General features: G+C 41.9%; 1 protein-coding gene and 1 long non-coding RNA gene across 2 annotated transcripts; both read right to left on the bottom strand.

The window, feature by feature from the left end:
- Positions 1–7,821: 7,821 nt before the first annotated feature.
- On the bottom strand, positions 7,822–8,364 carry LOC125898431 (uncharacterized). The gene is made up of 3 exons (XR_007450627.1): positions 8,197–8,364; positions 8,042–8,065; positions 7,822–7,952 (listed from the first exon to the last, which is right to left on the bottom strand). It is a non-coding gene; the product is annotated as an uncharacterized LOC125898431 (long non-coding RNA).
- A 10,025-nt stretch (positions 8,365–18,389) lies between these two features.
- On the bottom strand, positions 18,390–19,352 carry LOC125897849 (odorant receptor 131-2-like). Its single transcript, XM_049591304.1, has one exon. The coding sequence runs from the start codon at positions 19,350–19,352 to the stop codon at positions 18,390–18,392; it is 963 nt and encodes a 320-aa protein (XP_049447261.1).
- Positions 19,353–24,464: the final 5,112 nt, after the last annotated feature.

The following is a 24,464-nucleotide window of genomic DNA, read 5'->3' as shown; positions in this document are numbered from 1 at the left end:
AGTAGCTGATTTTTGTGTAACCCTTTTGTCTGTGTATGATTTTATATTTTTTCCTGCATGATTTTATTGTTATTGGTTTGTAGTGCTGATTTTAATATGTTTTATTGCATGGTTTTAAGTGAAGTCATTTTGAGTATGTTTACTTCTGCTGGGGCATTCTTTATTACATTGTTAACCTGCACCTGGGAAGCGCTTTACCTCCATAGACTGACCAATAGGACTGAAGGACGGAGCGGTGAGCGACCAACTGAACGCGAGGAGGAGGGACTCAACTGGCCGCACACGGAAACAAGAGGCAGAGGGGAGCAGGTGTGCGTGTGTCAGACGGGGCAGACAGTGCAGACACACGAGCAGCAAGCAGTGAGGGGAAGACGACGATACTGACGGACGAACAGTGGAGAGACCGCCCGAGAGGAACTGTGAGTGAGACGGCTGCGGACCAGAGACCAGCGGAGGTGGTGGTAACAGCCGAGCCGAAGAAACCCGGAGTGTTACAATGCGACCTTATGGCAGCGGCAGAGTGAGGAGCTCTGCCTAGCCGTGTAAGTACCCTTCAGGACTTAGTAACACTCTGGCACGTGAAAGGAGGCGTCTTAGCTGTACCGTGTTGTGTACCCCCCACTGCTGCTGTGGTTGTCTCATTCCAGGTGTCCTGGCCGATGGTCCGCCCCCTACGGAGTGAGTCAGAAGAGGAAGCCAGCGAGCGGTGTGGTGGCGGACACCAGCAGGAAAACCGCCGGTATCGGGTTTCGCTCGGGCCTGAACTCTGGGCCTTGTTCCCCTGTTTTAGACAGACTTTTTAACAGACTTTTAGCCGTATGTTGAAGACTGTTTAAAGGACACTATTTTTTTTTTTTTTTTTTTTTTTACATTCTGCTTATTTAAAAAAGAGCTGTTGACGTGTCTGTGCGACTAATAAAAAACAAGCTTGTTTTAACTGAGAAATGGCAGTTGCCTCCTTGGGTTAACACAGTGCTCACCACTTGATTTTAAAGGACCAGTACAAAGTTTTAATAACTCTACAATTCTCATTCTTATTACCTACATTACATTTGTCAGTAAGCGTACTTCTGGGGATGGCATGGATGGAGGCAGCTGCCTGGAGAAAGAAAAAGTTTTCCTGATCAGGGTTCGAGATAATGTTATCTTCTGCCTCCTGCTTAGAGGTGGTAAATTTAAAGCTCACAGCACCTTAATATGATAATCTCTGGTTTTTGTTGTATCTAGTATCTGCAAAAATGTTAACTTGTCTACGACAATAAGTGAATGTCACTGTCACATTCAAAGTCTCGCTGAGCCCTATTCAAACTCTCAAAATCTATATGGAAAAAAGAATTAAAACACTTATAATCGATTATTCGTATTGAACAGCCAAATCTGATTTGAGTGACATAATTCTAAATCAAGTACAGACCTAGAATCCTCCATGCATGCCAAAGTTAGTTCCAAAGTTCCACAAGGTTCTGTGATTTTACCAGTTCTCCTTTCCTTATAAATGCTTGATTGATTGATTGAACCTCACAACATTATTAGAAATCACTCCATAAACCTTCATTGTTATCTAGATAATACCCAATCAACCAAGAAAACAATCGGTTAACTAAACTTCAGGTTTTTATGTCCTTCAGACATTCTTGGATGGTCGACAATTTGTGGATGTTAAATTCAGGCAAAATTTAAGTTATTGTGCTTGGCCCCAAACATCAGAAACTCTATGTCTAAAGATATAGCTTCTCCAGATTGCAATGCCCTGGTCTTTAGCATCACCGTAGGGAATGTCGGCATAATGAAGATACATCCTTTAAATCTCATATAAAACAAACTTCAAGAACTCCCTCTCTCACCTGCATAACATTGCAAAATCAGGCATACTCTGTCTCAAAAAGTCGCAGAAAAACTAGTCCATGCTGTTGTTACTTCTAGGCTGGATTATTGCAATTCCTTATTATCGGGTTGCTCCAAAGATCTCAAAAGAATCTCCAGCTCAAACAGATTGTTGCAGCATGTTTACTGATGAGAACTAATAAAAGAGATCATATTTTTCTTGTTTTAGCTTCTCTGCAATGGCTCCTTCTCCTTATTGACAGAGCTCTAAATGGTCAGGCTCTGTCATATCTAGAAGAGCTCATAGTGCCCTACTATTTCACCAGAACATTGTGGTCCCAAAATTAAGGGTTACTTGTGGTTCCTGAAGTTTCCAAAGGTAGAAAGGGAACCAGAGACCCCAGCTATCAGGCTCCTCTTCTTTGGAAGCGTCTTTTAAGAGTAGACTTCAGACCTTCCTCTTGGATAAAGCTTAGAGTTAGGGCTGGCTCAGTTTTGCCTTGGACCAGCCCCTACTTAGGCTGATATAAGCCTAGTCTGCCGTTGGACTTCCTATGACACACTGAGTTACTCTCTCCTTTTCTCTCTCTCCATTTGCAACATTCATGTCCCATTAATCCATGTTACTAACTTGGCTTCTCTCCTGGAGCTCTTGTCCTCGCTCATCTCACAGGTTTCCTTGTTTTGTTGTTGCATCTCAATTCTGACTGCACTTGATGCCGTGGCCCTGCCTGAAGCATACCACTGCTATTCATTTTAGTTATAGTTCTACTATTATTATTACCATGTGATTATTACTGTTGCCTACATATACTATCATTCAATTCAATTTAATTCAAATTTATCTATATAGCCCAATATCATAAATGGTATTTGTCTTAGAGGTCTTAAATCAATAATAAAAGATATAAGATTAATAGTAATAGTAGTGTCTGATAGTTTGTATATTATATGTATATATTAATATATCACACTTTAATGAATGTGACAATAATAATCTTGTGTTAAACATTAAAAGAAATATTGGTCATAATAATAGCATTAGTCATAGGCATCAGGTAGGACCACAGCAACAGGCACAACCACGAACCATGATCTGAGTGCAACCCCAACCCCGGCCATTTTGCATGTTTCGCCATAAACAAGTTGTTGTAACTTGAGAAAACACCGTTCAGCCCACCTCAAATGTACATGCTTCATAAGAGTCCAAGCCTCAATAGTACCACCTACTAACAACAGGAAATGACATGTGTCATACTTTGACATAATCCTCCCAGAAGGGTGACCAGATCAGCCTCATATTTGGTCAGCATAGTCACAAGACCTTGATAATGCTTACTTGTGATGATTGTGAGGTTAAATCAAATGATGTCGCCATGGCCATGCCATATTCATCATAAAATAAGAAGTTGTTGTAACTTCCCTTTAACTTTTCCAATCTGCCCAAATTTCACTTGTTTCATAAGGGGCCACACACCTGCAGCATTTGTAGATGCACAGCAGAAGCTGAGTGAAGTGGAGCCTGCGGAGGAAACACCGGGACCGTCTGGATGTAATAGTCCGTGGAGGTGCTGCGGTGCTCGGCTGCACAGATAGGAAATCCCTCGGCTGACAAGATGTACCACTCTCTCACTCCACTCTCTCTCCCGCAGGTGCAGAACGTACGTGCCACTTGGCCGTCGGATGTAGTCCGTGTAGTGTTCAAATGTAACTGACACAGGGCGACGTAAGGCAACGTAGACAACGCAAAAGTTGGCTTTCGTCGCCGCTAGTTCTTTGATGTCGGTTTGGTGTGTCCGCACCTTAATAAACACTTAATAAAACAACACCTGGAAGAAGATCAGCTCTGCACCCAAGATTTCTTGTAAGTGGGCCATGATACATTGCCGGCTGTGGTCATTCAGGAACTTCAGACCGACCTGCTGCCGCACTCTTGAAAGCTGGCACAGAAAAGCCACAAGAGTATTGCCCAGGGCCCAACCTCATGTATATGGCCAGTAAAGCTTCAGGCCTGAAGGCATCAACATGCAAATTAGGAGTCATGGTGATTGCACCACCTACTGGCAACAGGAAGTAAGACTTGTCAGACAATTATCTTTGGATTTACATGGAATTTAGATGGTGTGATCTACAACTGACTTACAGCAACATGACGTAAAATTATTGTGTTCTCCAGTGCCACAAAGTGCATGCACAAAGTGATACAAAATGTGAAATAGATAATTTCAGCAACGTTACAGAAAGATTAGTCTCGCTCACCAGACCTTTCTCAAGAAAAGAAAGGTCTGGCTGGGCCGACTGTCACTGTGAGATTGGAGAAAAAAACGCCCCGGCTGCTTGTATTTCTTTCAACCAATCACAATCGTTCTGGGCGGTGCCACAGCTACGGTGTGCTTGCAAAAATATTGCCGGGGGGAAACAGGTTTTGGTGTAACACGCCCACAAAAATATCACCTACAGGACGCGAACCATGGCAGAAAAATGGCCACATCCCCGCAAGATCAAACACCGCAAAAGTTAGTAAAGGACGTGTTGCAAACGGTTGAAAACTGCTACACAACCAGAGGTGGTAGGGCGGGACTTCAGCGGGTGGCTCGTTCCGCCCAATGAGAGGCTGATCTCTGCAGCCCACTCACACTACAGAAAGATATACAATCTCACTCCTGGTTGCTGTGTCTGACTTCCACAGAAATTAAAAGTCATATCAGTCAGCATCCTGCCAGTACTCCTTAAATTTTTTTGGTCATCAAAGAGTTTTTTGGGGGGAGTTTTCCCTGATTTGCTGTGAGGGTCTAAGAACAGAGGGATGTTGTATGTTGTAAAGCCCTCTGAAGCAAACTGTGATTCGTTCTGTTGGGCTAGATAAATGGAATTGGATTGGAATTCAATTGAATTATGTGGGATTACTTTTTAGCCTTAAAGCCCCATTATGTAGAAATCCAGTTCCGTTCGCTTTAGCGGCCACTAAAGGCCACTAGAGCAAGTACAAGCGTAACACCACTGTCATAAAACACACAGAGCGCTGTTGCCGGCTGAGACGTCGCCTCCCACTCAGAAACACAGTGTATTTGTTTGCAACCTGAGGCTCTAAATACAAAGAGGAGCAATGTCGACCGACAAAGTACAGTAATATTACTGGATTTTGGCACAAATATGACTTTCCTAGCATTTTTAGCCTGTTATTAGCATAATGTTTGCATGTGGAGCATGTTAGTATGTAAACAAAATGTTGGCTTGATGTCTGCAGATCACGACTACGTCACCGCATTTACATTAGAGAGGGTAATTTATTACTTACTTGCTGGTTGACATATGTTTCTAAGGGTCAAAACTTATAAGGGTTGGGCTACCTGTGGAAAGACAATTACAAAGCCAACTTTCTGGTGTAACATTTATTTATTTATTTATTTATTTGTTTGTTTGATTGTAAACCTGCGACCAAAGTTGGATTAGATAACTCCGATGACCACCAGGAGCCTGGAGTGGAGCAGAGACAGTTCCGGCATGCTGCATATAGACAGTTTGTCCTGTGGCAGCATGGCTGCTTAGGGGAAGGAAACCGGGTGGTCATCCCAAGCTGTGTTGTTTGGAAGATTAGAGATAAGTTTCCTGACCCAACAGGCCAGTACACAGGATTTCTTGTGCGCCGGCTGGTGTGAATTACAGTTTATAGCCTGACTACACTTTCAATGTAAATAGTTTTTGTTTTTATTTTTATACCTTTTGTTATTTATTTTTTCATTATGTTACATAACTTTTTTATATTGTTAATATTATGTACAAATCATAGAAATGTTGAGTTGTGTCCTTGTTTACAGAATAAAAATGTATTACTTTCCAATCTGAATTATATTCATTGTGAAAAACAACAAATGCAGAGCATCTCCCAGAGGTTTTTAGTCAAGTAAGAAGTTATGAGAAAACAGGCTGTGATAACATAAAATACCAGAGACATAAGATAATTTGCAATTAGAGCAACATTTATTTATTTAGGGATTGTGACAAGATATGAACAAGAGATTATGTCCATAAATTATATTATTCTGTCCTGAAAAAATTGCCATGGTTCTGGTGGGCCTGAGTCCTGAGACAGCTACAACAGGCAATCAAAGTTTTAGCTGTCATCACGAGGACCTGCATCTCCATGTGACACCTTAGTTTTGATCAGTTCATGTGTAGGAGGTGGCTGTGATGCGGCAAGCAGACCCAGGTGCCTTGGATCTCCAGGCCTCAGACTTTGTCTCCTGGGAAGGCCCATTCCAGTCTGAAGCCTCTTTGAAAGAATGGCCTTCTGTAGTTCAGGGATGTAGCCGTAGACTTTGTTCTCTTTTAGGGCATACCCACTCCAGCTCTTTGATTTTTTATTGTAGAACCGTCGGTAACTTGAAAAAAACAACAACTTTGCATTAGAGCTGTTCCATAATTTCACAACAAGATAAGGAAACAGCGATAAAAAGCTATTGAGGTGTCAGACAACCGTGATGTTAAAAACTTACATCTTGTGTCCATCACGGTTTCGTGCAAGAAGGCGCCGGTTGTGGTGGTTGTAATCAATCGCTGCAAGCAAGGTCCGAGCTTTGTATACAGGTGGGCTGAAGCCAAACCGCTTTCCTGCATACATAAGTATGTGATTTTGAAAGTTCTCCAAGTCTGAAGTTGTCCTGTTAGTTGAGGGAAAAAAGGAAGAAAACAACAGCTCTGTTACTGTCATATTACTCACTTTTACATTATACAGTGTTAAAAAAATATAAAATCTGCAGAAGCCTCAGATTAAAAATCAACTTTAGCAATATAGGAACTCTATGTACACTATAGTCATTTTTCTCATTTCAGATATAGTCTGTTGTCGTTTTATATGACAAAGAAAAATGAAATGTAGAGGTGAAAAAATGCAAATTAGAAGACACATAGTAAATGAGCATTTGCATGATTAGAGACACACCTGAAGGTGATGAACTTTTTCACTTTTTCTTTCAACCAGCGCTTGTCCAGGACAATGGCTGTAAGTGCCTGGTAATTTGTAGCAACCGAACACACCCCATGCATGATAATTTGAATTACCTTGCTCTATCCAGAGCTTGTCCTGGCTGCTGTCATCCAAAGGTTCATGGTTACAGCTACCCATTGCCCACACATGCTGGTTTTGAACGTGATGCAACACACCAATCCACATCATCTATGAAGAGAAGAAAAAAAATTATAAACAGTACACACACATAAAGTCTTGGAAACATGCAAACAAAATATGAGGTTTTGGTTTTGTGTGGCATTACACAAAGTTTCTAACAACATACCTTGAACTGCTCCTCGGTTACTGCTTGGTTGGAGCAATACCAGAAGTGGTTCACTATATGTTTAATCCAAATCAATATTGATGATTGGTCCTTCACTGTGCCAGCCTTATTAGAAGATAAAAAAAATAATATTAAAGCACATGCTACTGTGCTACATTTTTCCTTATACAGTAATGTTTGAAATGGTAAAATCTTATCTTTAGGGGAAAAAATTGACAGAAGTTGCAATGTAAGATGGCATACCCGTCGTAGCTTTTTGCCTAGATTCTCTGCAGCATGCCAGATGTCGAGGGAATGTTGCAGACCCCATTCTTTGTACCTGCCACGCTCCGGATCTGTAACAAACAGTGCAGCCATGTTAATTCAAATTATATTGTTTAGGAGTGCAAGTAATATATGCTAAATAAAATGCCATCATGGGAGAAAGGTAGAAAGCAGAGAGGCTGAACCTTATGTGTGTTGACAATCAAGTAGAGGAGCTGATGTGAAAAGAGAGCAGAGAGGGGCAATGGAGGGAGAGATGAAGCAAAAACAGCGGCTTATGCACAACTTGACAGTGAAGTTTTTGTGGCCAAATAAGTGTGATGAAATCATAAATTAAAATTTTACATCGTCTTTACTTACTGAGCAATGCTGTTATCTGTGAGTGGGCATCTGTCACCACCTCCTTCACAGGTATTTCATGGAGTAGCACATCCATGGTTCGGATGAAACACTCCTTCTCCATGATTGAAGAATTGCGGTCTGTCTCCCTCTTGTCGACAGTGACAATGTGCACAATGTCCCGGGACTCCTGCTCAATGGTGGTATAAGTGCAGTATTGTGCACTGTGGCCTGCAAAATAAATATAATTTAGCTGCATGTGAAAAGTTTGAATCATACTACAAGTCAAACACACTCTGGCATAACATGAAACAACATACCTGGAGAGTCCATTCTGCCATCTCCTAAGAAAAAGAAACAATGTATCACAGAAGTAAAATTTCAGTAAGACTTTATGAACTTGACTTAGCTTAGAAAACAATTGGCATGAGAATTACATTATAGGCAATACATACATGATGAGAAACTCACTCACCTAGTACGACAACTTGATCCTTCTGGCGCACGCGGGTCACTACATCAGCTCTGTACCTCTCCCAGAATTCTTCGATGGGCTCAATACAGTAGGTGTCCTGCACTTGACTGGGCAACCATCCCCATTTTCATAAACTGGAAGAGCAGGGCTATCTTGCAATAGTTGTTCCCCGACAACAGAATGTTGGTGACAAGCATGAAATCTCCTCCCTGCATTCCAAACTTCAACAGTAGTTGAGAATTCCATCACCATAGACTGTGTCCAGGGGGGCAAAACTGCAGTATTGGGGAGAAGAAAAAGAAAGTTTTAATACAGTCACTTGACAGTTTTGAATAACTATAGGTTTTGTCCATACGTAGGTATATGTGATATGTGACTTATTATTTTATGGAGAAAGAATATTTCTGAGGCTGTGCTAAAATGCTCAGCTGGACAGATAGATTTTCTAAAGCAAATCTGCTCACTAAAAGTTGCATTGCATTTGTTTACTAGGTCATGAACAAGTTATGTATACAGTACAGGCCAAAAGTTTGGACACACCTTCTCATTCAATGCGTTTTCTTTATTTTCATGACTATTTACATTGTAGATTCTCACTGAAGGCATTGTTGTGCCGTACAAGGATTTATAACAAAGGCCTACACTTTATCCATAAACTTTTGGGCCTACATGTAACAATCAAAGCCTGAGACCACATGTTGGCGCCCAAAAGAACAAAGGAGTCAGTCAACCCCCTTTCTCTGTGTGAATCAGCTGATTCAACCCCAACACAGCACCCCAGCTGACCAGCAGAGGTCCCCTGAAATACACAGCTCCCATTGGGTGAAATCCGCCACGGCCAACCCCGCACCGGTGACGTCACGCTGGGGTATATCATCACAGAGCGTACCTGAGGGAAACGCTTCTGGCTGTGATCCTCATAGCTAATAGAAGTACCCACAACTGTTCCTAAAGCTTAGCAACTCGTCCCACGTGGCGAACGCTTTAGAAAGAGTTATTACTGTGCACAGTTAGACGCGTTTTAGGCCTCACGGATTTCCTCGCTGGTCGAGCTGATCTCCTCTCCTCGTCCTCACTCTGTGCGCCGAGGAACACAGAATAGCCCGGTACGAGACCACGGATTGACCCTCTCACCCGGATGCCCGCGGATGCGAAGTTTGGTAGATAACAAGGACTGCCTGCTTCAAGAAGAAGGACAAGGACCCCTTCTTTCCCCGAGTGATTCCCCGCTACGAGCCGGAATTAACTCGCCAGAGACTTGCCCCCTCGCCGAGGACCCGTTAGCCGCTGTGAGCCGCTAACCACTTCACCTCTGCCGTAACAAAGGACGCGCAAGGAACGACCGACACATCACTCCACCTTCTGCAACAGTAAGAGGCTTTAGCTCTGGGCAAATAGTAGTTAGTGTGTGTTTTCTTTTTAAGTTTGTAAGGGCTTGTTGATATGGACCGCCGCGTCCGATTTTGGCTGCATTGTTATTGTAAAAATATTGCCTGTGTTGCTGCTGTCTGTTATTCTCCTGCCCATTTGTGTCTGCTTGTAATACGTAGTGATCCGACCTCGTCGGACCGCTATTGTGTCGCCGCACGCGGGATTGATCAGTATTTCGCTGTGTTGGTTCAATGTCCAGATTCACGCCGCCACCAGCTGAGCCGAGCGTGCCTTCGCGTAACACAGACGGGTTACTGCATCCCAATACCGCCTGCGTGACCACACTTCTGAGTGCTTCCTTTCTCTCCTCTCTTCCACTAACCTACACTTGGAGCCGAGCAATTCGAACTTCCTCTCTACCGGCTCCTCCTTTTTCTGAGTGCGTGCTTTCTTGGCAGGCCGCCATTGCGTGACGTAGCTCGCAGCGTCACAGCCGCCATCTTGCTACGCTCACACGCATCTCTCTCCCTCACACGCCCACTCGCTCAGACATACATACACACACACACACACACACACACACACACACACACACACACACACACACACACATTCTCGCTCACTCACCCACTCTCTCACACACACACACACACACCCTTCTTGATGCTTGCTGGTTGATTCGGTAATGTTTTATAGTTGATAGGGTTTATAGAGCAATGTTGATGTTGGTTGTAAATTAATGTCATCAGTGTGAATAAACTCTGTTATACTGCAAAGAGAAGTTGCTTTGGTTTTTCATTGTATACTGTGATGAAGCTGGTTGACAAAGTCAGTGCCTGAGCTCCACTCCTTCCTGTTCATCTTATAGTTGCTGATATCTCCCTAGAATTAGCTCCCTAAGTGAACAATCTTGAGACTGAATTTACGTGTGATCATTGGTCCGGTTTTCCCGGTGGTGCCCCGCTGTAAGCTAATTCGATTATTATGCTTATGTAATAATTAATTAATTATTAATTAATTAATCAAATATTTTAATAATCCATAATTAATATTAATAATTATGAATTATTGCCAATGATCATATTTAGCTCCTCCTCTTCCCAACAGCATCAAAACTATGAATGAACACATGTGGAGTTATGTACTTAACAAAAAAAGGTGAAATAACTGAAAACATGTTTTATATTCTAGTTTCTTCAAAATAGCCACCCTTTGCTCTGATTACTGCTTTGCACACTCTTGGCATTCTCTCCATGAGCTTCAAGAGGTAGTCACCTGAAATGGTTTCCACTTCACAGGTGTGCCTTATCAGGGTTAATTAGTGGAATTTCTTGCTTTATCAATGGGGTTGGGACCATCAGTTGTGTTGTGCAGAAGTCAGGTTAATTAAATGCAATCAAATCCCTGGGGTGTCCTGGAAAGTACAGTAACATTAGCTAACATTACCACTAAGGACACACTAATCTTGTAGAACTCAAAGTCTCTAGCACGCTAACGTCAGCTGTGTAAATCAGTTGCACTTTCATAATACAGTAAAAGATGAAGGCCACATGTGAAAAGAAAGAAAGAAAAAAAATGACGTACCTCTCCTGACTCCAACTTTCCTCCAACCATAACTTTCTTCTTCTCACTCACTCATCTGCTCCATATGTTGATACGTCCATTGTCTGTCTCTCGGTGGAAGCTCAGCGCTGCCCCTAGAGGCCTGGTGCACTTCTGTTGTATGAGTGGATATGCAGCGTTTTTTGGTTTTTTTTTTTTGTTTTTGCAGTGTTTTCCTTTGGCATTTCTTTTCTTATATGCAGCACGTTTCTGTATTTGCAGCGCGTTTCTGTATATGCAGCGTTTTTGTCCTTGTCGGCCACCATATATCTGGGGCTTAGTTTGTACAGTCATTACCACAGCTAATGACCTTAAGTGAGGGTTGGAACTTAAAACAAAAGCTAAATCTAAAGCTGTGCTTTCAGGTTCAGCTTCCTCTTCACTTCACCGTGATGGTCCAGTACTATATCTGAATTAATTTCGTGCTCCATTTTACCAAAATACTTGAACCTGAAAGGTACAATCCACCGTTTTCCAGAGTACCATGCTGTCGGTATGGAGATGCCTCTTCTCATTCACATCATTCTGTTTAGCAAGGCATATGAAGGAACCATCCAATGTTATTACCCCATTATATATATATATATATATATATATATATATACATATTTTATATATACTGAATATATACTATGCATATACACTATGCACTTGTGCATCATGTTGTAAAACCGAGGGAATGATGACATTGAGTAGTGGAGATGTATATACTTTGGAGAGCAATGAAAAATTAAGTCAAATTCTTTGTATGTGCACACCTAATTAAATCAAGCTGATTCTGTTTCTTTGCTGAGATTTGGCTTTATGTGGTGTTAAATAATCTTTACAACATTTTTTCCTTCAGTTACTCAACTATTCAGGGAATAATCTGCATCTTCCTCCTCCCCAGTACTCAATGATAATAATAATACAACATTATGTGTTCCATTTTAGCAGGCGTATGCCCGTAGTAATTTTTCTAATTACAAACTGAGTCTTTATGAGTACTAGTGTTCTAACTAAGCTAGTTTTATTTATTTAGGTTGGATCGAAATCAAAGTACAATTTAAATAAATTAACAATTACTTAGACTTATGTCACTTTTGTCTCAGTGATGGTTAGGTGACCCTAATAAAAACAAGTTGGCCAGGATCGGAAAAAAAAGAAGCAGGGATGACAGAAGGTCGCCAACAAAAGTCAGTGGATGGCCTTTACAGTACAGCTGTACGTAGGAAAGCTTTTTCTACCATTGATGACACTAAACACCCACCATACTGAGTTTGAGTTGCTCCCCTTAAGGTGACGCTATTGAGTACCAATAGAATAAAAATAAGTAAAAGAATGTACATAAGGTTACAATAAAATTATATAACAGCACAGGCTGTTCTCGTGCACTGGTTATACACATAATAATGAAAAGTAATGCATAAGAATTTGCATATAAACCATGTAATTTAAAATTTAAAATCACATGACCAATGCGCTGACGCAAATACACATGTAAGTAGTTTGCATGCAGAGGTAGGTTGGGGTGGTGGTTGGGTCAAACAAACACAGGACAGGAGGACATGTTTCTTTTCCTTAACCTGATCAAGTAATCTTAACTGCCTAAACCTAACCTATTTAACTTTACATTACATACATAATGTCATTTGTAGGGCGCTAATTGGTTTGATATACAAACTGCTGTATGAGGATACTTTGAACAGGTAGTTTAGAGAGATGAGCAGTGAAACAATGAAAAGGTATGAGCATGATGAGTTTCAGAATATAGAAACAATACAATGAGTATTATTTTCATGTAAGTCAGGTAGATACATTATGACTATGTAAAATATGAGTTACGGTTAGTCAAAGTCACTAGTTCAGGATGGACTGAGGAAAGAAACTCTTCTTCATCCTCTCCGTTTTGGCCTTAAGACTGACAATCTCAATACTGACAAAACTACAGTTGAACATTGTTATTCTAAACAAACAAACAAACATGTCATCTTTGAGAAAAATGACTCTTGAATTTGTTTCTTGTTCTATTATAAATACTGGATATGCTAATTTACGATAGCCAGTAAGATGACAGCATGAGCTTAACACACATATGGACAGGTTACTTCATTCCACATATCTTAGGGTTATCTTCAGCCTTGACTGAGAGTTTCAGTCCAAATGCATATTTGGTACACAAGGCTGGATCTGACAGTCTGGTCCCTGAGACCATAGATGAGGGAACTTAGACACTTCAGGTAACGCCAATAAAAGCAGTGTGCATACTTGACATGAGACTGAGGCCCAGCTGCACCAGATGAAGCAGCAGTGTGTTACAAGCCTTCAGAGCTGAAGCTTTGTGTGTGGAAGTTGACCTGGCTGCTATCATCACGCTAATATAAGAGTGTATAAAATAAGTGTATGCTTTGCCATAATCATTAGACAGTGGGTCAACAAACGTGTCTTCTTCAGCACAAAATCTTTAATCCTTTCTGTAATATAACCAATGGCTTGTCTGCGCTTATGCGCTGAACAAGAGTTCTGAATACCCGCCCTTTTTGGAGTCCCTGGGACAGGTGCTGGACAGTGCCCCGACCGGGGGACTCCATTGTTCTGCTGGGGGACTTCAACGCTCACGTGGGCAATGACAGCAGGACCTGGAGGGGCATGACTGGGAGGAACGGCCTGCCCGATCTGAACCTGAGTGGTGTTCAGTTATTGGACTCCCACCTCCGGGAGAGCTTCGACCGCATCCAGAGGGCAGAAGGGGACATTGAGTCCGTATGGGCCTTGTTCTACTCTGCCATTGTCGAGGTGACGGTTGTGAGCTGTGGCTGCAAGGCCACTTGGGCCAGTCACGCCGGTAATCCCCGAACCCGCTGGTGGACACCAGAGGTGAGGGGAGCCGTCAGGCTGAAGAAGGAGGCCTACAGGGCATGGTTGATCTGTGGGTCTCCGGAAGCAGCTGACGGGTACCAGTGGGCCAAGCAGAGCGCAGCAGCGACAGTCGCGGAAGCAAAAACTTGGGCATGGGAGGAGTTCGGTGAGGCCATGGAGGAAGACTATCGATCGGCTCCAAAGAGGTTCTGGCAAACCGTGTGTTCCAGCTACAGGGGGGTCACACTCCTCAGCCTACCTGGTAAGGTCTACTCCAGGGTGCTGGAGAAGAGGGTCCGGTCGATAGTTGAACCTCAGATTGAGGAGGAGCAATGTGGTTGTCGTCCCGGACGTGGAACCGTGGACCAGCTCTTTACCCTCGCCAGGGTGCTGGAGGGGACATGGGAGTTCGCCCAACCAGTCCACATGTGTTTTGTGGATTTGGAGAAGGCTTATGACCGTGTCCCCAGGGGCATCCTATGGGGGGTCCTCCGGGAGTATGGGGTTGGTGGCCCCTTGCTAAGGGCCATCCAGTCCCTGTACCGAAGGAGCACGAGTCTGGTTCGCGTGGCCGGCAGTAAGTCGGACCTGTTTCCGGTGAGGGCTGGACTCTGCCAGAGCTGACCTTTGTCACCGGTTCTGTTCATAACTTTCATGGACACAATTTCTAGGCGCAGCCGAGTGGTGGAGGGTGTCAGGTTTGGTGACGAGAGGATCTCGTCCATGCTTTTTGAGGATGACGTGGTCCTCCTAGCTCCATCGAACAGTGACCTCCAGCTCTTGCTGGGACGGTTCGTAGCCAAGTGTGAAGCGGCTGGGATGAGAATCAGCACCTCCAAGTCTGAGGCCATGGTCCTCAGCCGGAAAAGGGTGGATTGCCCGCTTCAGGTCAGGGAGGAGGTCCTTCCTCAGGTGGAGGAGTTTAAGTATCTTGGGATCTTGTTCACGAGTGAGGGTAGGATGGAGCGGGAGATTGACAAGTGGATTGGGGCGGCGTCAGCAGTGATGCAGGCGCTTAAGCGGTCCGTCGTGGTGAAAAGGGAGCTTAGCCAATAAGCGACCGTAAGACCGAAAGACCGAAAGACCGAAAGAACGAGATTGCGAGTACAAGCAGCCGAAATGAGTTTCCTCTGCAGGGTGGCTGGGCTTAGCCTTAGGGATAGGGTGAGGAGCTCGGACATCTGGGAGGGGCTCGGAGTAGAGCTGCTGCTCCTCCACATCGAGAGGAGCCAGTTGAGGTGGTTCGGGCATCGGGTAAGGATGCCTTCCGGACGCCTCCCTTGGGAGGTGTTTCGGGCATGTCCAACTGGGAGGAGACCTCGGGGCTGCCCCAGGACACGCTGGAGGGATTACATCGCCTGGCTGGCCTGGGAACGCCTCAGGGTTCCCGCGGAAGAGATGACGGAAGTCGCTGGGGAGAGGACTGTCTGGGCTTCTTTGCTGAGGCTGCTGCCCCCGCGACCCGGACCTGGATAAGCGGAGGACGACGAGTACGGGCTTAATATTACTCATGTATGTGTTGTCCCACACCTCCACACAATAACTAAAGTATGGCAAAATGAGTGAACAGTACAGAATTCTCATTGCCTTATGATCTAACACGTTCTTTGTTGTGTTCAAAACACATTTTACTTCACGTGCTATAGATTTCCAGGACATTTTGTTATCCATTAACAATAATCTAAACTGAGACACTCTTTCAATGTAAACTCCATCTACAGACAGTAAAACCAGTTCATCCTTTCCCTATTAGTAGAAACCATGAACTTAGTTTTATTCACATTTAAGGATAATTTCTCGTCATCAAACCCTCTTTTCAGTTTGACCATTTCATTTGTAAAACTTCCTGCTAAAACTTTTATATCATCTCCTGAACTACAAGAATGTGTGTCATCTGCAAACAACACAAATTGCAACATATCTGATGTTTTACATATGTCCCTGATATACAAAATAAAAAGTTAAGGCCCCAGAACATAGCCTTGTGGGACTCCAGATTCAATTTTTGACAACTCAGATGTTCCACGAGCAAACTGTACATAATGTTGTCTGTTATCTATATAGCATCTTAACCAGTTTAGAACTACTCCTCTAACCCCATGTGTATAACTTAGAAATAAAGATGGTATCATCTACAGTCAGGTCCATAATTATTTGGACAATGATACAGTTGTCATCATTTTGGCTCTGTACACCACCACAATGGGTTTTAAATGAAACAATGAATACCTGCTTAAAGTGCAGACTCTCAGCTTTCATTTAAGGCTTTTTTTCCCAAAAATGTAGTATGAACCGTGTAGGAATTACAACCATTTCTTCACACAGTCCCCCGACTTTAAGGGCTCATAAGTATTTGGACAAACTAACATAATCATCAATTAAACAGTCAGTTTTAATACTTGGTTGCAAATCCTTTGCAGTCAATGACTGCCTGAAGTGTTGGACACATAGACATCACCAGATGCTGGGTTTCTTCCCTGGTGATGCTCTGTCAGCCCTTTACTGCAGCTGTCTGCACTTCCTGCTTGTGTTTTGGGTGTTTTGGCTTCAGCAAGAGAAACGCATGCTCAATTGGATTCAGGTCAGATGATATGACTTGGCCATTGCAGAACATTCCACTTCTTTGCCTTAAAAATGTCTTTGGTTGCTTTTGCAATATGCTTCAGGTCATTGTCCATCTGCACTGTGAAGCATCGTCCAATGAGTTTTGAAGCATTTAGTTGAATCTGAGCAGATAATGGTGCCCCAAACACTTCAGCTTTCATCCTGCTGCTCTTGTCAGCAAGAGAAGACTTCACTAGAATAAATACAGAGGGTTTATCACAAGATGTAAACCATTGGTTAGCCTTGAAAATGGAAGGCCAGATTAGAGTTTGTCAAAAAACATCTAAAAAGCCTGTACAGTTGTGGAACAGCATACTATGGACAGATAAAACAAAGATCAACTACCAGAATGATGGGAAGAGAAGAGAAGGAAGAAGGGAAGGAACTGCTCATGATCCAAAGCACACCACCTCATCAGTGAAGCATGGTGAAGGTACTGTTATGTCATGGCCATGTATGGCTGCCAGTGGAACTGGTTCTCTTGTATTTATTGATGATGTGACTGGTGACAAGAGCAGCAGGATGAAAGCTGAAGTGTTTGGTCATCTGGTGATGTCTATGTGTCCAACACTTCAGGCAGTCATTGACTGCAAAGGATTTGCAACCAAGTATTAAAACTGACTGTTTAATTGATGATTATGTTAATTTGTCCAAATACTTATGAGCCCTTAAAGTCGGGGGACTGTGTGAAGAAATGGTTGTAATTCCTACACGGTTCATACTACATTTTTGGGAAAAAGCCTTAAATGAAAGCAGAGAGTCTGCACTTTAAGCAGGTATTCATTGTTTCATTTAAAACCCATTGTGGTGGTGTACAGAGCCAAAATGATGACAACTGTATCATTGTCCAAATAATTATGGACCTGACTGTATGGTATCAAATGCTTTCTTGTGTATTTCTTGCATTCTATTGCTGTTGTAATTTCTTCCGTTATTTCCATTAATGTTAATGCTGTAGATCAATTTGTGTGGAAGCCGTACTGGCTCTCACTCAACAAATGTTTATTTCAATAAAAGTATCTGATTTTTGTTCAAACAATTATTCAAGCACTTTTGCTTGTGAAAATTGTGAAAGCAAGGGCACTGGTCTATAATTAGTATAGCTGTATTTATAACCCAGTTTAAAAAGTGGAATAACCTTTGCTACTTTCATTCTGTTTGAGAAAATACCTGTATGAAAAGAAAGATTAAAAATATAACAAAGTGGTTTGGTTAAACAGCCAATAAACTTCTATTTACTATAATCATGTCTATCCCATCACCATCAGTTGATGCCTTTTATTTTTCAGTTTTACTACCCTCTCCAAGAAACATAGACTGCAACACTTTACTTTCCCCATTCCAGCTACCCTGTATTTCCCAGTCATGATTTTTTACAGACTTTGCAAGATTAGGCCCAACATTTACAAAAACAGAATTAAATTCGTTCGCCACTTCATATATATTTTTTTACACATTCCTGTTTACATTCAGCTGAGAAGAACACACATCCGAGAAGACTAAATCCGAAATGAAATGACAACAATTTGAACAAATCTCTTTCAAACCATTGTAGCTAACACCTTACATTGGTTATTTTGTTATTGGCTTCTATATGTGGATTTAAGACATACTGACAAAAGTACACTTAAAAATTGTTTTTTAAAAAATGTCATCATTTGAAAAATTACTTTTGAATTTGTTTTGCTCGATTATGAACAGTGAATATGCTGACGTCTAAAGGCCAGTCAGATGACAACATGAACTTAACCAAGAGAGATAAAATTATTCCATGTATCCTAGGGTGATATTTCAGCCTTGGCTGTAATTTCTGAGAGTTTCAGGTGAAAGCATGTTTGGTACACAAGGCTGGATCTGACAGTCTGGTCTCTGAGACCATAGATGAGGGGACTAAGACACTTGGGGAGAATGACAATAAACACATATAAAAAAATTTGGATGCGCACGAGAACTGTCCTTGTGACAATTGTTGAGAGGGCTCCAAGAAATGAATTGTGCATAGTCGACACAAGACTGAGACCCAGCTGCACCAGATGAAGCATCAGTGTGTTACGAGCCTTAAAAGCTGAAGTTTTGCCTGTGGAGGCTGACCTGGCTGCTATCATCACACTGATATAAGAGCAAATGATTGCAACACTAGCTGATACAAACAGACAATAAGTGTATGCTTTGTCATAATCATTAGACGTTTGGTCAAGGAGAATGTTTTCCTCGGCACAAAAATCTTTCATCTGCAGACTCTCCAGATCTTCAAATGGAAAATCTAACAGTAACAGAACTCTTGTGAATACATTTAGTGAACTGAAGGTCCAAACCACAATGATAGCCACTACTGTGTTTCTGATGGTGATGATGGTAGAGTGCCTCAGTGGGTAGCACACAGCTACATATCTCTCCAGAGACATCACCACCAGTGTGACAGGAGAGATATCATTTGTGAGATTGGAGAACATGATAATAAGAGCACAGACAGGATATGTCAGCCTTATTCTACAAGCAGCTAGTAAGTACAGTAACTGACCCACTGCCATCTGGATAGTCTCTGCCAAAAGGAGGTTAAACAGAAGAATGTAACGGGAGGTCTCACGAAACACAGTTTTACTCCTCAAGGTGAATAACATGACCCCGTTAATGAAGAGAAACACACAGCATGGTAAAGTAGTCAGAGTGGAAAGCACCATTCTTTCCAGTAGGTCCTGTCCAACAGTGATGTTAGTCTGAGACTGAGTTGCATAGGACATCTTAGAGAAGCACTGAAGACATGAGAAATTCAACCTGTTGATGTCATTGTCAGATAAAAGCACAATAAATCTCTTCATCCATCCATCATCTGTGTTCAATTCCACATAAGCAGAGCTGGTCTGCAGGGTTCTATCTATTCTACACGTTGTATATGAGCTTTGCCCGGCCCTAAACCATGTTCACGTGACACTATCACATGTCAGCAAGGTTAACATAGTAATAGGTGATGTAATCTCCCTCTTATCATTCCCCCACCCCCTGGTCCATGTCATTATGACTTACACAGTTGAAATGTGCACATAATTAAGCAAACTTTATTTCTATTACTTATTCCAAGTTGCAGTTACAGTTTACATCCATGTTTGTCCAGGCTCATATTTAGCCCTGTAGAGGACAATACTGCAAATTTCAATGTTGCTGCAAAGAAGTCATAAATTCTGAAACAATGATGCTTCACCAATTCAGGATCTGACCAAACGTCTCCCCTTCTGTTCCTGAGATATGATGTTGAATAATGGCCAGAAAATTATGCACAGCATAATGATGTCACAGTGAAGTTGGCCTTTGACCTTTTGGATATGAAATGTCATCACTTCATTATTGTATTATATGAGACATTTTGTTCAATTCTGTCATAAATACTGTATGAGTTCATGTTTTATGGACAAAAACATGTTCTGCAAGGTCACAGTGACCTTTGAACAGCAATTTCTAATCAGTTCATTCTCGGGTTGAAGTGGCAGTGTTTTTTGCGAAATTTTTAGAAATGCTCTCAAAGTGTTCTTGAGATATCATGTACATAAGAAAATGATGCATGAGACCACAGTGACCATGACCTTTGAACAAAATCTAAAAAACTCGAGATTTCAATTTCTGAGGAAATTGCAGGTGTGAATGCTGGATCTTGAAAAGCTGACGCTACACTGAATTGCTAGCTTTGAACGTTGAATAATAATTAGGGATGGGTCACGATTTTTGAATTTTGAATAGTCGTTTTATTTTTGAAAAATCGATTTTTTAATGCGACTATTACTATTCGCTGTCTTATTTCCCCCCCTTTATTTGACGTGCAATTCAGCTCCGCACGAGGGCAGTATAGGATTGCTACAGCGGTGTGAGATGGGCTACCAGCTAGTTGTTTTTTTTTTCGATTATTTGAAAAATTGTCAAATAGTTGCCATGATTTTCGGATAGTGTTTTTGCTTGTGCTGCCCATTCATAATAATAACCTTCATGTATTAATGATGTGGATTTTTTTTTTTTAAACATTACCTTAAAGCTATAGTTGCTAATGTTGGAGAGCTAGCAAGATTTGAAAGCAGCACCTCCTCTAAGCTCCACCCCCTCCTCCCCCTCCCGTCAGTGCTCCGTCCAAAGCCACGGCCCCACACAACCTTTAATGCGCATCCTGCAGTAGAAGTCAGCTAGGCAGAGGAGAGCCGAGTAAAATAACAAATCCCCCCCGAAGCAAACAAATAATTACCTGTCCAACAGAAAAACAGCAACCTCTGCATCACTTTTCAGGCCCTTCAGCTCCCTCAGTTGTCTCCACCGTTCAAAAGCTGCACCGATGTTGACGTCTGGTTTGTCCTCTCACTTTATCCAAAGCCTTTTTCGTCGCAGCCTTTTCTGCCCCCGACTTTCTTTTCTCAGCCTGTTTAGTGGGGCGAGCCGTTACAAGTAATGCTGGAAGTGGTACTTTTGGCTGCATTTTCTCTGCCACTGTTCAGCAAACTCCTGCTAACGCGGTATTTCTGCTGAGGAGTGTGCTGAATATTTCCGGCAACGGTGACACGTGATGAGTGCCCACAGGGAAGAGGGAGGGAGGGACAGAGGGGGGCTCGGGCAGGACAAGACATGAAGGCATCTGATTGGTTCTTTCCATTCGAGTTTTTACAGGCCTGCAGCTGCCACAGAGGTTGGATTTTTTTCATTCCTTTTTCTGAACACATTATTTATTGACTACTCTCAGGATGGAAGGACCATTTTACCCAATATAACAAGAAGTATTTCTGAACAGGATTACCAACTATAGCTTTAAACACAGTACATTAAATTGCGGGTTTTAAAGTGTAAAATAAATTAAAGTATAGTTGAAAAAGTGGAAATTAGTATGAATGTCATTGAAAAGTTGGATGATACCAATAATGCTGAATATTTTTAGTCAATGAAAAGCTGACGCTAAACTGATTTGCTGGCTTTAAAAGCTGAATAACATCAATAATGTGTAAAATTTGGAATATCTAGAAGGTTTTTGAAAATCTGCAGACTAAATTGCTGGCTTTCCTGTGGGAGAATACGTGTAAGTGATGGGAACTGTCAAAATAAGCAGAAATGGATCTAATTAGTATGAATACCATTCCTTCCTTCCATTCCAAAACAAAAGCAAAAAAAAACCAAACAAACAAAAAACAATTTTACATGAAAAAAAGTTTTTGTTTTTGCAATGCTGCAATGCGTCAGGGAGGGGCTGCTTACGACAGTGGTCGATGTGAAAATGTGAATGGCCCCATCTGGAATCAGTATTTGGTTTGTCTGTTCTGGGCTACTGGACCTGCTCTCTATGTAGATATAAACTGCTAAAATAACAAAAACACAACAATTCTTATTCTCAGGTGATTATACACTAAAGAAAACATACTTGTTATATTATGTTCCATTTTGTGCCAATGTATCCCCCTAAATCCGTCACACACTAGACCTTTAATCCATTTCTGTTTCTTTTTGTTCTTGCTTTGTCTTTCTTCCCCAACACCACCTGGTTGCCCTTTCACTATCCATTACATGTCATTGCTCTTTTTCAACAGTTTGTTTTACAGTTATGGTTACAGACACTCTCTCCACCTCCCTACACTTGGATTTTGAGTTTAATTCATTTGCCAATATAGAGACAAAATGCACAATAAACAAAGTTGAAGATGAATTTGACTGAAACCATTAGCATTATTATTATTTTTCTCAAAATTTCTATTGTTACTCATAAATTCTCCTGGCCAGTATGTCTGTGTAATGAAAGTCTGATATTGTGCCAGCTCTAGTTCCTAGTTTCCCTTCCAAATCTGGTTCTCGACTGGCCTCTCTCACCCTTTTATGCAACCTCACCTTTTCTCCATCACGTTTGACACAATACATTATTAGATGTTCAGCATTTCCATCTATATTATAATGTGCACATACAGTACAGGCCAAAAGTTTGGACACACCTTCTCATTCAATGTGTTTTCTTTATTTTCATGACTATTTACATTGTAGATTCTCACTGAAGGCATCAAAACTATGAATGAACACGTGGAGTTATGTACTTAACAAAAAAAGGTGAAATAACTGAAAACATGTTTTATATTCTAGTTTCTTCAAAATAGCCACCCTTTGCTCTGATTACTGCTTTGCACACTCTTGGCATTCTCTCCATGAGCTTCAAGAGGTAGTCACCTGAAATGGTTTCCACTTCACGGGTGTGCCTTATCAGGGTTAATTAGTGGAATTTCTTGCTTTATCAATGGGGTTGGGACCATCAGTTGTGTTGTGCAGAAGTCAGGTTAATACACAGCCGACAGCCCGATTGGACAACTGTTAAAATTCATATTATGGCAAGAACCAATCAGCTAACTAAAGAAAAACGAGTGGCCATCATTACTTTAAGAAATGAAGGTCAGTCAGTCCGGAAAATTGCAAAAACTTTAAATGTGTCCCCAAGTGGAGTCGCAAAAACCATCAAGCGCTACAACGAAACTGGCACACATGAGGACCGACCCAGGAAAGGAAGACCAAGAGTCACCTCTGCTTCTGAGGATAAGTTCATCTGAGTCACCAGCCTCAGAAATCGCAAGTTAACAGCAGCTCAGATCAGAGACCAGATGAATGCCACACAGAGTTCTAGCAGCAGACCCATCTCTAGAACAACTGTTAAGAGGAGACTGCGCGAATCAGGCCTTCATGGTCAAATAGCTGCTAGGAAACCACTGCTAAGGAGAGGCAACAAGCAGAAGAGATTTGTTTGGGCCAAGAAACACAAGGAATGGACATTAGACCAGTGGAAATCTGGGCTTTGGTCTGATGAGTCCAAATTTGAGATCTTTGGTTCCAACCGCCGTGTCTTTGTGAGACGCAGAAAAGGTGAACGGATGGATTCCACATGCCTGGTTCCCACTGTGAAGCATGGAGGAGGAGGTGTGATGGTGTGGGGGTGTTTTGCTGGTGACACTGTTGGGATTTATTCAAAATTGAAGGCACACTGAACCAGCATGGCTACCACAGCATCCTGCAGCGACATGCCATCCCATCCGGTTTGCGTTTAGTTGGACGATCATTTATTTTTCAACAGGACAATGACCCCAAACACACCTCCAGGCTGTGTAAGGGCTATTTGACCAAGAAGGAGAGTGATGGAGTGCTGCGGCAGATGACCTGGCCTCCACAGTCACCGGACCTGAACCCAATCCAGATGGTTTGGGGTGAGCTGGACTGCAGAGTGAAGGCAAAGGGGCCAACAAGTGCTAAACACCTCTGGGAACTCCTTCAAGACTGTTGGAAAACCATTTCAGGTGACTACCTCTTGAAGCTCATCGAGAGAATGCCAAGAGTGTGCAAAGCAGTAATCAGAACAAAGGGTGGCTATTTTGAAGAAACTAGAATATAAAACATGTTTTCAGTTATTTCACCTTTTTTTGTTAAGTACATAACTCCACATGTGTTCATTCATAGTTTTGATGCCTTCAGTGAGAATCTACAATGTAAATAGTCATGAAAATAAAGAAAACGCATTGAATGAGAAGGTGTGTCCAAACTTTTGGCCTGTACTGTACATGTAACTTAACTTTTCCCAACAGAAATAGTGTCTTATATAAACCAGTGTGGTCAGAATCAAAATCAGAATAAGATTTATTACCAAGCTGGTCTTAACTTACAAAGAATTTGCTCTGTTTTTTGGTGCATAGATTAAAGATACTATAAACATATTAACAGGAAATTAAATAAAACCTCAAACCTAGTTCCTCATTTAATGGTTACATTTCCTAAACCAATTTAAACATTATTATGCAACTTAAGAAATCTGCCATTATTCCAAAAAAAAAAAAAAAGCACAGAAGATGCTCAAACATGAAGTACAA

Source organism: Epinephelus fuscoguttatus, linkage group LG12, assembly GCF_011397635.1.
Source record: "Epinephelus fuscoguttatus linkage group LG12, E.fuscoguttatus.final_Chr_v1".
In the NCBI taxonomy this organism is placed as follows: Eukaryota; Metazoa; Chordata; class Actinopteri; order Perciformes; family Serranidae; genus Epinephelus; species Epinephelus fuscoguttatus.
The sequence above is the reverse complement of the archived record's forward strand: the minus strand, read 5'-3'. Positions and strand labels throughout refer to the sequence as shown.

Bases quoted from the DNA above. Each gene is read 5' to 3' on its own strand.
- LOC125897849 (XM_049591304.1), bottom strand. From the start codon at position 19,352: ATGTCCTATGCAACTCAGTCTCAGACTAACATCACTGTTGGACAGGAC.